Source organism: Acanthochromis polyacanthus, chromosome 13, assembly GCF_021347895.1.
Source record: "Acanthochromis polyacanthus isolate Apoly-LR-REF ecotype Palm Island chromosome 13, KAUST_Apoly_ChrSc, whole genome shotgun sequence".
Lineage (NCBI taxonomy): Eukaryota > Metazoa > Chordata > Actinopteri > Pomacentridae > Acanthochromis > Acanthochromis polyacanthus.
In genome coordinates, this window is record NC_067125.1 from 18,881,081 (window position 1) to 18,895,969 (window position 14,889).

At 41.8% G+C, this 14,889-nt stretch overlaps 2 protein-coding genes and 1 long non-coding RNA gene across 4 annotated transcripts in view; 1 reads left to right on the plus strand and 2 right to left on the minus strand.

The window, feature by feature from the left end:
• LOC110972159 (NADPH oxidase 4) overlaps positions 1-1,866 on the plus strand; it is a 71,353-nt gene extending 69,487 nt beyond the window's left edge. The window contains exon 18 of the mRNA XM_051958328.1: positions 80-1,866. Coding sequence (XP_051814288.1) covers positions 80-200 — 121 coding nt within the window. The 3' untranslated portion in view covers positions 201-1,866. The remainder of the gene's footprint in view (positions 1-79) is intronic.
• Positions 1,867-4,380: 2,514 nt separating this feature from the next.
• tyr (tyrosinase) lies at positions 4,381-14,169 on the minus strand. Of its 2 annotated transcripts, none has more exons than XM_051958329.1 (6): positions 13,987-14,169; positions 12,905-13,781; positions 12,047-12,263; positions 6,061-6,208; positions 5,046-5,227; positions 4,381-4,951 (listed from the first exon to the last, which is right to left on the minus strand). In XM_051958329.1, exons 2-6 carry the CDS (start codon positions 13,730-13,732, stop codon positions 4,707-4,709), a joined length of 1,620 nt encoding a protein of 539 aa, XP_051814289.1. In that variant the 5' UTR covers positions 13,733-13,781; positions 13,987-14,169; the 3' UTR covers positions 4,381-4,706. The 2 variants fall into 2 exon arrangements, with proteins under 2 accessions (XP_051814289.1, XP_022077296.1); XM_022221604.2 differs by having other exon boundaries at positions 12,905-13,880.
• Positions 9,087-11,998, minus strand: LOC127536908 (uncharacterized). The gene is made up of 3 exons (XR_007946119.1): positions 10,939-11,998; positions 10,152-10,260; positions 9,087-9,426 (listed from the first exon to the last, which is right to left on the minus strand). It is a non-coding gene; the product is annotated as an uncharacterized LOC127536908 (long non-coding RNA).
• Positions 14,170-14,889: the final 720 nt, after the last annotated feature.

Below are 14,889 nucleotides of genomic sequence, written 5' to 3' on the forward strand. Positions count from 1 at the left end.
CTGTTGTTAAAAGTATTCATTGCTAACATCCCACAGTGTTACTATCTCTCTCTCTCTCTCTCTCTCTCCGTGGTTTCAGTAAACGAGTCGGGGTTTTCTGTTGTGGACCGAAGGGCATCTCCAGGACTCTGCACAGACTGTGTAACTCAGCACGATCCTCTGGAACCACATTCGAATTCAACAAGGAGTCGTTCTGCTGATCGAACATCACAGCTGGTTCTACACTTCCAGGGTAACCTCAGTGAAAAACAACTAGTTTGGGATGGATGGATTTTCATTCATTATGGGACATAATCTCTGTAGTCGAAGTAAATTTCTGAACATCTTTGACTGATCTTGGTTACTTGAATTGTCGTTCACATCTATGAATCAGTGAGATGTCATTTAACTCAAATACTCAGACTATATATTTTATGTGGTCTCAAATGGCTCAGCGGGGCAAAATTTGACGTGCAGCGTGAGGCCTGTTGCTCCCCACAGATCAACCCATCCTCCATCGACTGCAGCATCTGATCCAATCTTCATGTGAGAAAAACTGAAGAAACCACCTCCCTGTTTGGACTCTTCTCTCATGGTACTCTGTTTTTCTCAAGTCGCTGTCTTATTTTTGTCCCGATGTACCCCTCTGTGGAGTAAATTTGTTTTCTCATGCAGGAGTCTGATGTGGGAATAAGGTTTGACTCAGACTCGACCACAGACACAACAAGAGGATATAACACGAGATGGAATTCATCTTTCAGTAGACCAGAACTGAGCGGTCACTCAGGGATGAGACAAAGTGCTTTTATACTAACATGCAAGAAATAAGCAGAGCCACATGGGCAAATCAACCAATGGCCAGTTTAGTGTCAGGCTGACTTCCTTTAACATTTGTTTGACTTTAGACAGCAATGCTACAAATTCTCCAAAGCAAAAATACTAAGTTTTAGAGCCACACTCATACAACTCCACCTCAGGATTCACTTTTGTTCTACCAATGCCAAAATAAATGGGCATCTGGTTTGGCATATTCACTGTGATAAAACATTTGTTTTGTTGGCATCCAAAAATAGCTCCTCTACTTTAAGCCAAACTGTAGGAATGCTAGCCCTCTGATCCTTACAGTAATGTAGATTAAGTTACCTTAGCGTGTGCACAGAAAATTCATGAATGTCTTTCAGATTTTTAAACATTTGATAAGGAAACTAGAAACTTAAGTGGGGACAGGACTTCAGCTCTCTACAGATTGGTTGTTGTTAGATCTATACCACATATTATTTGCAAAGCCAGAAGACGGAACTGAATCTTACATTGATCTGTGAGATCATCTTATCAGAATTGGAGGCAATTTCCTCTCAAAGAGAAAAGGAATGAAACAAAAATGGACATCTAATGAATACTTGATGCAGTCTTTGTTTTCATTTTATTGTTGAACCTTGTTCATATTTGTTTCACAAATCTTATACAAAGAAAACCTACACTACACTTCAAAGCAGTATTTTTAGTGACAGTTGTTTTTTCAATTTATTTATAATGTTTAAAATTGTTATGCAATATGTAATATGTCAAACTTTTATATGGGCTTTGGCAATTTCAGTATTTTCACCTATCTTTACGGTGTAAAGTTCCTGATAGAAAGTAATGGGAATGCTCATGGAAATCTAAATTAAGACTAAATTAGTAACTCTGATGCTACATAACTGGAAATACCAGGAAATTATGAACATCTTTATCTGTTGCAACTGAAACAACCATTTTGTCACAAACTGCAACTGTAGTTTGAAAATTTTAAAATACATGTACATTTTAAATTGTATGTCTATTTTCAGGATTGTGTTCTGAAGAAAAAGGAAAAATCTAGAATAAAGAGATTTTCTATTTATTGTATCTTGATTAAATTTAGTGTTCCTCAATCTGTTTTTTTGTCAAGCAACACTGACTGTTTAATAGCACCAACTCAACTTTGTGCTCTAATCTGCTGTCTAAACTAACTGATCCGGTTCTGTCTCTAATCGAGTTGTTATTGAAACTAGCCAAATGTAATTTTGATGTTTGACAAACAGAAACATTGACATCAGTTAGAATGTGAAATGTTTGCTACTCAGTTTACGAACTGACAGCACAACCCAATTATTACAGCACACATTGCTGCAGCAAACAAAAGATAAACCCTCCCAACTGTCTGCATTACATTCAGAATTCTTCCACCGTACGAGTAAAGTTAGTTTAAAAATTGTGACTCTTTGTTTATTCAGCATTCCTGCATCAACAGCAAAGAATAGAACAGAGAAAATTTGGATCAAATCTGATTTTAATGCAGCACGTACAAACTCATGATACAGTTTCTTTAGTGTTTCTGCTTCTGTTAAACAGGACACTGCAAATGGCCATATTTGTAACCAAATTCCCAACAGAGGGGAGATATAATACGATGTAATTTTTATTCAGAAGAATCCTGAAGCTCAAATTACACCAGAAAATGCAGTTTAGCCTTAAGTTTATTCAGTATGAAGAAGCTCATAATGCAATTTTAACAACCTTTAACAAACTGAACAGCTGCAGCAGGCATACCTTGACTTTAAATGATCTAAAATACTTTTCTCTAAGGTGTCCTTGAGCTGCAGTCAGTTCAGTGGAATTTACATTTAACTCTTAGGCCTACTTCAGTAAACCTGGAGTATTTACACACAGTGTGTGTCCTGTAAACAGAATTGCACTTAAATCAAGTATAATAACAAAATATTCAATTCAATGAAACATTTCTCTTGTCAAGTCAATGAGGAAAGTTGCCACAGAACAAACAAGGTCACATTTTGCTGATCCCCACGGTTTCTGTCATTGGCTGCTGACTAGTTTACATGAGATTGTAAATGCACTTCAAGGCATGAATCTAAAATGAGCCACAATTTACATACCCACAAGAAAATGGTCAATGTAGTGCATAAATATTTACTTTTTCATTTGAACACTGAACACATTTTTTGCAATGTTTTGTTAATGCTGGATGGCTCTTAAAATCTGTCAGTTTGTGTGTGTAAATGCGAAATATTTTTGAATATTAGGGACATCTTCCTGATTCTGGGTACCTGCTCCTTACCAATATCTCTGTTTAAATCACAGACTGTATATAAAGGATGGATGTAGCTTCCAGGTCTGAAAAATGCCCTCAACATGCATTCTTTCTAACAGCCAGCAGGGGGCAACTCCTCTGGTTGCAAAAAGAAGTCGGATAGTATAGAAGTCTATGAGAAAATGATTCTATGTCTCACCTGTTTTGAAACCTTCATAAACATTTTAAAAAAAAAATTAGTTTATGGTCTCAATCAGTAGTTTAAAGTTTCCTTCACAGCGTGATAAAGTTTGTAGCTCGCTGTCCTATTCGGGGTGTAATAGATGCCAAGTTACATGTCACAGGTGAGCATTAGCCTAGCTTAGCTAGACTGTATTCCCGTTATAAGGGATATACGGGAATACGGTCTAGCCCTCCTCCATTGACACATTTTGACAGGTTTTCAAGCTCCGAGCAGATCAGACCGAACCAATCAGAGCACCAGAGGCGGGAGTTAACGATGCGTCATCTTCAGGGCCGAGTTGGCGACCGCAACAGAGCGAAGTTTCTCTCGTGCGCTTTCCTCTGTCTTGCACGGGCTGAATTTGTCCTTAAAACCTGAACAAGAAGCAGCTCTTAAAGTTTTTCTTTTTAAAAAGGATGTATTTTTAATTCCGGCAGGCTGTACGATAGAATGCGTAATGCTGCCCTCCACTGTTGAAACGGAGAGCTTAGATTTTCCTCAGGACCCCTGTACGGCGAAGGAAGCTGTTAAAACTATAAAACATCATGGTGGAAAGGCAATTGTTAGGTCGCTTAGTGATTGCGTCACACATGTGTTACGCTGATTGGCTCTCTCCAATTCAAGCTGTGATCGGTAGTCCCGCCTCTGGGCTAGATTTGGTTCAATGGAGCAGTTCCATACTGACTTTATGTGTATTTGTAATACACAATATAAAGGCTGTCTGGTCCCCAGGCAAGGTGAGCATACTGTCCTTGAGTTCTCAGTCAGATCCACCCTTCAGGTCTCACATCTAATATCAAAAGGTTTAAGATGTCAGCAGCCAAAATCCAAACTTGGGAGTTCAAAATGATAGTCCACAAACTAATGGGTAATGATGTGATGACTACATCCATCTTTAATATACTATCAGTGGTTTTAATTTGCCTCAGACCTTAAAGGTTCAGTTTACCAAATCCCCCAAAAAGATTTCTCATTTCTTGGTAAATACCCATGCACATAGGAAGAGTTTTATTTGCAGATGTATCTATCCAAATATACTGACAGATGTTTTTTGTTGCCTGAGAAAATAGTATGTACTCAATATATTTAAAAATCCTGCAACATTAAAGTTTTTTGGTACTTTTTATTTTACTTTCCCCTGTATCTGCACAGACCCGTTACTGACATTTTTCAGTGTTATGGCCACAGATGAAATTCACTTTATTTCTGTTGTTTCAGCACCATATATGTCAAAGAAAAGGCAGCACAAACACTGTCTGCTTGATAAAAATAATTGTGTGAATTGATTCTCATCTTTAGCTCCATATATTATTTTAAAATTTATATCAGATTTATTGTAGGAAATCAATGAAAGGGTTCATCTCATTCATTGCTTCATGGTGCCCTCAGCAGTTTGTACATTCACATGTAGCTCTTTGTACAGTATCTCATGTGTTACAGAGTCGTCTGATATGATGAACCTTCCTCTGAGCTGCTGTGCAGTAGCGGCTGTCTCTCTGTGTAGCTCGATGCCCTCTTCCTCCTCTGGTTACGCTTCCACTTCCTTCTTGCAACAACAACCAGCACAGCAAAGAGTGTCGCGATCGCGGCTCCAAGAATCCCGGCTCCCAGGAGCCACTGCCAGATCTGTTCAGCCTGCTGGAGGTACGGCGTCAGGAACTCCTGAACAAACCTCTGGCCTGTGGTGAGACAGACAGGATAGAACAGTTTTACATACAAGGGAAAGTAGTAGAAACATTAATTTACTGGACATGTTTGCAGTTTTGCACTGACCAGGGTCCAACAGGTAGGCATACTCGTATCCTAGAGCTTTGTCAGTTAAGAAATAGTCTCCATTTCTATAGAGAGGGAAGAAGGGAACCATGTAGTAACCGTCATTGTGGCCAATAGGGGCATTGGTACGTGGGTAGCTGTTCCGGAGAGGCTGGTGGGTCCTGAGCCAACGCTCGAAGATACTGGACGAGAAGAAAAAGACAGAAAGGGGGAATTAGATGGACACCAGGATGTGTTAAAGACAACATCCAGCCCGATCTCACGAGGATTCGTGAAACTGTCACGTAAGTTTTAGTTTCGGTTTCGTGCGCACCAACACGATTTCGTCATGTTTTTCGTGCCGCTCACCACGAAATGCGCACCAATGTATTTTAAACGGCGGACTTTTCGTGCCACCCAGAACGTATTTCAAACGAATGTGTGTATTATATTTTTAATGTAAAACCATGGCGAATCCAACGCTATATTTTGCATGACATCGTCCCTAACCATAACCCTAACCATAACCATAACCCGGTGGTACACTTACCTTTTTTTTTTTTTTTTTTTTTTTTTTTTTTTTTTTTTTTTCCCAATTTGCATAGGAATTTCAAGAATGTCCGGCGGCCGGCGGCCGCAAACGCGATCACACAAGCAGTATACGCTGATGGACAGCTTAGATCGTCATGAATCCGCTGGTATAAACCACTTTCAGCTGTGATTACCACAGCGGGTTTCGTTGTGAGCAACACGAAAAACATTTCGTGGTGAGCGGCACGAAAAACATGACGAAATCGTGTTGGTGCGCACGAAAAAGAAACAAAAAATTTACGTAACAGTTTCACGAATCCCCGTGAGACCGTGTTGCAACATCAGCTTTATTTTTCTCCTTTCCTCATACTCTGACAAATTCTCAGTGAGAAAAGTCTCCCACTTGTTTGTTTAAAAAGAAATTAAAATGTCCATTTCCTCTGTCACATTTAGAAGATAAGTAACTGCCTGTCAATATTAATTAACTGCTGAGTATTTGTGTTACCTGTCAATGAAAGCATGGTGCAGCACAAAGATGGGGTCGTTGGCTGAGCCCTGGACTGAGGACATGGTGCCGTTCATGAAGAGATGCAAAGCGTTGTGCATGGTGCTCTGGCCTGGCACTGGCATACCTGTCTCTGGACTGGCAAAACCTGCAGGAGGATGAGTAAAAGTACAAATAAAGATTACTGGTGTGTAGACAGAAGGAGGATAACATATGAAAGAGGGAAAACAGAAAGCACTGGGAATGAGTAGACTAAAGGGAGAAAAGGGTTAACAATAATTAATAGAAATTGAGAGATATTTGTGGAAAAATCAGGGAATAGATAAGTGTATAAAAGTGCATTACATCTCCTACGTTCAACCAATTTCAACAGTAATTCGGGGAATCACATTCAAAGTTTTAACAGAGTTAAATAGATTAAGTGTATTCTAGTATTTCAAGCACTCTTCCACACATCTCAAAGCTTCTGATGCAATTTAAATGGATGGTCTCATTTACAAAATAACTGACTCTGAGTGGCGCTTAATGAAAATGTTGCTGCTAACATCATTTATAGGGACAAAATACGCTCAAGTAACAACAAAAATGAATAAATAAAAAAATATGTATTTTTATAAACCAAAAAGCAGTTTCTTAATCCCATGGGGAAAAAAAAGAAATTGCCATGTTTTGGCGGGATACATATTTGTGTGTGTATGTGTATGTCTGTGTGTGTGTGTCTGTGTATGTCTGTATGTGCCCATGTTTTTGCTATATTGTGGGGACATTTGGTCCCCACAACTGTAGGAAAACCGAAAACTGTCACTTGTGGGGACCTCATTTTGGTCCCCACAAGTTTAAACAGTGTTTTCTTGGCCATGTTGTTACTGAAAAAGTAAAAGTGCAAAAACGTTTCTTTAGGGTTAGCCATTGTTTTGGTTAGGGTAAGGGTTAGGGGTTAGATATGAATGGGAGTCAATGGTATGTTCCCACAATGATAGCAAGACACACACACACGTGTGTGTGTGTGTGTGTGTGTGTGTGTGTGTGTGTGTGTGTGTGTGTGTGTGTGTGTGTGTGTGTGTGTGTGTGTGTGTGGCGTCAGAATCGTGTCAAAAAGCTTGCGCAGCTATCAACTGAACGTGTCACATGCGCGCGTACTTTGACGCCTATGCGCCTGACGCGTAATGCAGTTTCCCCATTGACTTATAATGGCCTCCCGTTCACGCGTGCGTTCACGTGTGACCATTGCTACGCACCGGCAATCACACTACGCGGAGCGGTCACGCGTAAAATTCATGCGTTTTTTTTACAAACGCACGCATTAACGCTCACATGAAGATAATAGAACATTTCGGTCACACGTACGCGGAAATGACGTGCGCGAACTCTGTCACGCGTAACAAGAAGCTGCGTGCGTATGAAGCAGCGTGTACACGCCTGTCTGTCACTGTTTGACAAATACTTTTACGCGCTCACACACGCGTGCGGTCGCAATTTCTGATTGTACACAATAGTTGTTGATCTGCACCGTGCGCGGCATAACGCGTAACATGAGCGCGTCGTGTAGTTGTTCGGTTCCAGCTGGTGGCGCTATTGTTCCAAAACACGGGGATAAACTTACCCAGTTTTTATTATTATTTAAATTAGGTTCTCAGGCTTCACAGCCCCGAGCCACTAGGCTGCAGTTCTTCTGACGTTTATTATTATTCCATAATTCATTTAGCTTAGCTGCTTAGCCTCAAATACGTTTGCATCCATTACATAGCGGTTAAACTTCTTTTCCTTTCGGCTTTTCCCTTCAGGGGTCGCCACAGCGAATCAATTGCCTCCATCTAACCCTGTCTGCCGCATCCCCTTCTCTCACACCAACTACCTTCATGTCCTCTTTAACCACATTCATAAACCTCCTCTTTGGTCTTCCTCTAGGCCTCCTGCCTGGCAGTGGGAAACTCAGCATGCTTCTACCAATATATTCACTCCCTCTCTCCTCTGGACATGTCTGAACCATCTCAGTCTGGCCTCTCTGACTTTATCTCCAAAGCCTCTAACATGTGCTGTCCCTCTGATGTACTCATTCCTGATCCTATCCATCCTGGTCACTCCCAAAGAGAACCTCAGCATCTTCAGTTCTGCCTCCTGTCTTTTCCTCAGGGACACAGTCTCCAGACCAAACAACATGGCTGGTCTCACCACAGTTTTGTAAACCTTTCCTTTCATTTTAGCTGAAACTCTTCTATCACACCTGACACTTTTCTCCAGCCGTTCCAGCCTGCACGTACATGCTTCTTCACCTCTTTTCCACACTCTCCATTGCTCTGGACTGTTGACCCCAAGTACTTAAAATCCTCCACCTTCTTGATCTCTTCTCCCTGAAACCTCACTCTTCCACTTGGGTCCCTCTCATTCACACACAGATACTCCATCTTGCTGCGGCTAACCTACATAGCAGTTAAACAAACGCAATAAATTGGTGATAGTATCTATTTTTACCTTTATAGATGATCTTAATTACGAGACAGAGGTCAGCTGTTGTCTGGGAACATCCGTGACCATGCTACTGGTGGGACACAACTGTACCGGATTTCAGCTGAAAGCTGCTGTTCTGTGCAAACTGTCATGAGACATTTTTATTGTGATATACCCTTCACTGCTGTTAGCTTTTGTTTTAATAAATTGTTTGAGATGAGGAAATCACTATTGCATGTTTCTACTTAAATGCCATACATTCATGATTTAATATCACCATAGCATTAATTTTTACAATTTCCATAAATGTCACCTGAAAGTTGAGTAACTTTTTGTGAGTAGTGTATGTAGACATGTAATGTAAGCACACTTCAATAATACATCTGCTGCAGTAGTGCAGTTTATCTAGCTTGGTGTGACATATGTTGTAAGAAACAACATACTGGTATGTTGCCGATATGTTTCAGAATGAAATCTGCTTGAAAAGCACAACTGATTATCTGTCAAAATGTGTGTACGTAGAAGTGTGCACTTAACACTGAATAAAATCTCTGTAGCTTATAGACAAAACACGCATCTTTCATCACAAATATATTTGTATTCACCCAAAGTGCAAGAGTAAAATACCAGTGTACTTAAATTGCTAAGAAGGAAAATAATTTATAAAAAATATGATTACTTTTTCTAAAAAAGGTAGGAATAGTGGACAATGCAGTTTATTTCTGTGACAGTCGCTCCAGCACCGACACATGCGTCCCATCAGTCCAGCAAAGGTGATTGAATTTTCATCCGTCCTCTGGATGTTCTGGAGCAGGGCAGTGGTCAGGTCTCGGTGTCTTCAGATCTGTTTCAAGAACCGTTCCTCTGACGTCTCCAGATACTGCAGCAGATCCACAGTAGCATCCTGGTTCCTTTATCCTGCATAAAAGCACCCAAGCAGCATTAGTTGTCAGTAATTATTTTCTATATTCATGAACACAGTTAACTTATTACCTCCGCCAGGAGGTTATGTAATCATCGGAGTTTGTTTGTCTGTTTGTCTGTTAACAGCATAACTCAAAAAGTTATGGACGGATTTTGGCGGCCATCTCTCAATTGTACAGAGTCCTTCAAAAAAATCCTGGATCCAGACGGTGATCCAGGTCACCTCCAAAATTTAACTGATTGTTACTTTTGCTCTTCCGGACATTCTGTAAAAATTTGGTGAAAATCTGTCCGTAACTTTTTGAGTTATGCTGTTAACAAACAGACAGACAGACAGATGGCCTGGCGGAAGTCTGCGCTCTCTGCGTGCTTTTCTAGTTATTTCTGTTGTAGAAGTGTGTGTGTGTGTGTGCGTGGCTGTGTGACTGTCCGTGTGTTGATAGGGAGTATGATGGGAGTTGAGTTGGGAGGGATGTGGGGCATTGTCTTTTTATTGTTTGTTTTTAATTTGTTAAGCACTTACTGCTACTTTATGTAAGAAACGTGATATAGAAATAAACTTTGATTGATTGATTAAAATAAATGTTGTACGTTGTGATTTTAGGATGGGCCAAAAGATAACATATTGATCATGTTGATGTCTGCATAGTCTAAACAAATCTTACTTGATTTTTTTTATTGTAAATGTATAATGTTTATTAATTAAATCAAAATCTTACTTGATTTGGTCTGTAGCGAGGAGGACAGCATGAAGGAGCTGCAGGACGGAACCAGTAAGCTGCAGAGTAGTGATCCTGGTAACTGGACCTCATCATCCGAGGCCGACAACTAAATAAAATGAACAAGAAATGTTGTTGATAGCATCTGTAATTTAAAACCATTTTCTCCATTAATTATTAATTTGTCCGTAAGATGTTAGAAAATGTTACAAAAAATGCCTGTAATAATTTCCAGCAGTGCTAAATGCCTTGATATATTTGAGTAACAACTAAAAACCATCAAAGAAATCTGTGTATAAGTAATGAATGCATTGAATTTCCACATCTGCAAAGCTGGAAAATCACAGAACAATCAGCATTTTACCTTGAAATTATAAAAATAGCTGCACATTACCAGTATTCCTCACTTCATTGTGTTAATTTGATCTTTTGAATAAGTTTTAGACTCGTATTAATAATGTTAAACAGTTTATTGGTTCTTCAAGGGAAATTTCAATGATTATCATATAGTTCAGCAATATGATTAATGGGCCATTGTGTAACAACGTGGGAGGTTCTGAGTACAGGTCTGGTAATGAAATATTGCTGCTGCTTTTCTCAGGTTTTATAAGACGGTTTTCATAGCTTGCTAGCTTAGCAGTGGCTAACTGGTTAGCAAATAGTTGACCTCTGATCCTGTGTCCGGACCACGTTCGCTGGCGTAACGTTCATAATATTGATGTGGCTCTGTTGTAGCTGGCGTATTCATAGTCGGTTAACAGCAGGGTGTTTAAGAAATAAAACTTACCTATCATGATCGGTACTGCGGCCTGCATCAACTCCTGCTCAGCTGTTGCGTTCAGGGACCCGGTTGGAATCACGGAATGCTCAGCTGTTGCGTCCAGGGACCTGGTTGGAATCACGGAATGCAGCCGGAAAAAATCGGGGCTCTTTTTGGCCAAAAACTGCTGCATCCCGGCTGCCTTTTCTGGTTCTTGTCGTCATTTCTGAACTTTTTAGTTGTTGAGGAGTTAGTCAGGCTCCGTTCGTACAGCTGTAGCCGTCTCCCACTGGATTGTTTCGAACACTGGTGTGGTCCAAGAGGCTCCCTCTAACTTCCACTGAATTTAATATGAAGACCACAGTTCCGGGAAGCTTTGGGTCTCCTCCTCAGACCGTTGCTACTTGGATTTTGCTTCTATATTTACCGGTTTTTAAAACACAAACATTGAACATTACTGCTGCTCACTCGGCTGTTTAAAAACGGCGCTTCTGTGTTTCCGCTGTTGACGGTCGGACTGTAACCCCAGCCCCTGACGTACTGGGCTCTCACCTCGGGCCACCTCTGGCCCAGCAACGAGTTGGGGCCGGTGCGAGTCCCAGTTTTTGGAGCCCGGAGGCGGCCCACCGCCTGTTGAAAAACAAAAAACCGGAGCCGAATCGGCCACCGACTCCAACCTCGAACCGGAACTGCCTCGGTCGAAAAGGGGAGACTCTTCTTCGTCTTCTTCTTTTCCGCCAGTATGGCTCACTGCTGCCTCCCCTGGCTGACTAAAATGAAAAGGCCAATTACACGACACGCTCATGTGAGGCGGGCTGGTACGCACGGTGCAGAAACGTTCTATTGTGTATGGCGACCGCACGCGTGTGTGAACGCGTAATAGTATTTGTCAAACAGTGACAGACAGGCGTGTACGCGCTGCTTCATACGCACGCAGCTTCTTGTTACGCGTGAAATACAATCTGCACACGACAACGCACGCACGCGTAAGAAAATAATCATGCGTGTACAGACACGTTGCTGCGAGTTGCTTTGATTGTTTTGACACGATTCTGACGCCATAGTGTGTGTGTGTGTGTGTGTGTGTGTGTGTGTGTGTGTGTGTGTGTGTGTGTGTGTGTGTGTGTGTGTGTACCCTCAAGGACGTTTCTAAAGCTCATGTTGGCAAATCGGTCCATAGGTCCCGTCTCGTACTCGGGGAGGCCCACAGTGAAATCCACATCAGCTGTTGTGGGGAGTCGTGTCACGCGGTTTGGATCATGGTTGCCGGGGTTACGCAACAGTGGACCCTCCCCTGTTGCGTTACACAACGCCTCTCGGCTGTTGTACTCCTCCGGCTGGGTGCAGATCACCTGCACACATGGATACACACACATTTCTTAAGCTACTGCTGTTAAAGAGCCTACAGGCCTTCATACAACTGTAATGACCCTCATACATGAATGTTTACTTCATCACCTGTAGGTCAGGGAACAAAATACACAGCAGGAGAATGGTCATCAAAAGAAACAAACAGCAACACTGTAAATATAAAGTTAAATTTTCTGCAATTTTCATACTGTGCCCTGTACAGACTGGTGAGACTGCTTAGAATGTGAACATTTATAGATATTAGTAAAGAGAAATGAAATGATATCAAATCTACAGCAGAAAGTGTCAGCTGGTTAAAGTAAAAGAAATTTTCTGATGAATTTCTATCAATTTTCACTCAGAATAATTCTGCTGTCTTTGTTTTACAATGTGGAGACAAATCCTTTGAAGCAGAATTTTACTCAGTTTTTATTGGTTTCAGCATCAACTGAGGACTAATATTTTTAAAAAATGGCATAGTTTCAGTAAAATTATTTCTTTCAAATGCGTAAGATGGAATAGAACGAGTCTTTGTTTTGCAACTAAAAGAAGTTTCAGTGTCTTTGTAAGGGATAAGAAAGATTTGCTTGTACAGCTACACACAGTGAAACATGCATGTTGTCAGTCAGAGAGTTTTTCTTACCTTCCATGAGGAGAAGACAGACGCAGGGCTGATGAGGTTAGGATTGAGTGAGCTGCGTCCACCCATCAGAGAGTCAGTGCACACCTCACAGGACTGGGAATCCCTCCAGTCCCAGTATGGGATGGTGAAATTAAAATCTCCTGTCAGCTTCCTTATCTCGTTCTCCCAGTGAAGCAGGAAGACTCTGTGCCAGGGCAGAAATGCTGCAGATTCATGGGCAAAGTCGATGTCTCTCCAAACGTTCCCTGGTCCCCCCAGGAAGGCGTCTCTGGACACATAGTAGTGCATCCAGACGAACAGGTCGTAGGTGTTGATGTCAGAGAACAAGGGGTTCTCCCCATTTTCACCCATCTCTGCTCTTGTTCCTGTGGAGATGACGTAGTCACGGCTGATGGTGTTTTTAGCCAGGTTCAGGTAGGAAATGAACTTCTGCTGCTCTGCACTCGACAGGGTCAGGATGTTCCTGCGCACTGACTCTCTGTACTCAGCACAGTTTGAGCCCCAGTAACCAAACCTGCACTCGCCACAGTTAACACCTCCATAGTTTCCAGCACAACGACATGTCCGGTTGAAGAAAGCTAAAGGCCAGCGTTCTCTGTCATCAATCCCATTGTGGGGGTACTGTGGCCCGTTGGGCTCATCTGAGACCTGGACCTCTGTGCAGAAACCACGTCCTGACAGTGCACCGCAGGCTGAACCATCTCCCTCCCAAAGTGGACAGCACTCTTTGGTTCGCAGTCCCTCTGAGTTGGCACATAGACGAGGGAACTGGCATAAACTAGTGCCAACGAGCTGCAGCAGAACTACAGACACACATAGACTCCTCATGGTGAAGATCAGAGCCACCCAGTTCTAACCTCAGTGGAAATGTGGACTCCTGTTGAAAAGATGGAGAACGGATACCCTCTGAGACGACGCAGATGAGAAGAAGTGGCAAAAGCAGCGGAAGACTAGATTCACTGCCGAAAAGTTTCTTCTAGTTAGTACAAGCAGAGAAACACAGGATCAGGACATTTGATCAAGGGATGTTGTCTGTAGTCTACTTAACAGAACAAATTAATAACTACTCAAACTGCAGTTACCTGTATTTATCCACAGGCCACCAGTTTCTAACTTTTGCAGGTTTTTGAAGCTTTCTGCTGCTCTAAACTTCCATCTAACCACCAGCCACCAAACCTACATCCACCTTCCAATCTCTCCAGCTCCCAGCCAACAGTTTCCACTTCTCTGCCTTCTCACTGAGCGGTTTCAGGGGCCGTCCTCTGACAAAGTGTGTGATCTCATTGTGATCTCACGCACTCACTAAGACACACACACACACGCTCTCAAACTGAAGCTCACACACACAATCACATGCTTAGGATAATATTCCTGATTCCTTTTTCATTTTTGTCTTGAGACCAGCTGACCTCTGCACACTATACCTCAGGCAGAAATTGCGTTTTGTGTGTGTGTGTGTGTGTGTGTGTGTGTGTGTTCTTGTACTTGCTACATTGTGAGAACCATTTTCTGCATTTAACTATCAAAGTGAGGACATTTTTACAAAGTGAGGACATTTTGGCCGGTCCTCACTTTGAAACAGCCATGTTTGAGGGTGAAGACTTGTTTTTAGAGAACAGGTATGAATTGAGGTTTGGTTAGGGTTAGGGTAAGGATTAAGTTTAGGCAATCAGTTGTGATGGTTAAGGTTAGGGTAAGGCTCTAGGAAATGCATTACGCCTATGGATGTCCTCACTAAGATAGAAGTACAAACATGTGTGTGTGTGTGTGTGTGTGTGTGTGTGTGTGTGTGTGTGTGTGTGTGTGTGTGTGTGTGTGTGTGTGTGTGTGTGTGTGTGTGTGTGTGTGTATGTGTGTGTGTGTGTGTGTGTGTGTTTGCACCGTTCCTCCAGCCTGACAAAGTCTTGCCAGGAATTTATGCATGATCAAGTGTGTATGTGCTACACAAAGAGAAAAGTGAGAGCCAGAAAAGGAGCAGATGATAA

Coding starts and splice junctions, on each gene's coding strand:
- tyr (XM_051958329.1), bottom strand. CDS start 13,732: ATGAGGAGTCTATGTGTGTCTGTAGTTCTGCTGCAGCTCGTTGGCACT. Junction 12,264..12,904: donor CTGTCTTCTCCTCATGGAAG/GTAAGAAAAACT, acceptor CCATGTGTGCAG/GTGATCTGCACCCAGCCGGA. Junction 4,952..5,045: donor TGCCTACCTGTTGGACCCTG/GTCAGTGCAAAA, acceptor GTCTCACCACAG/GCCAGAGGTTTGTTCAGGAG.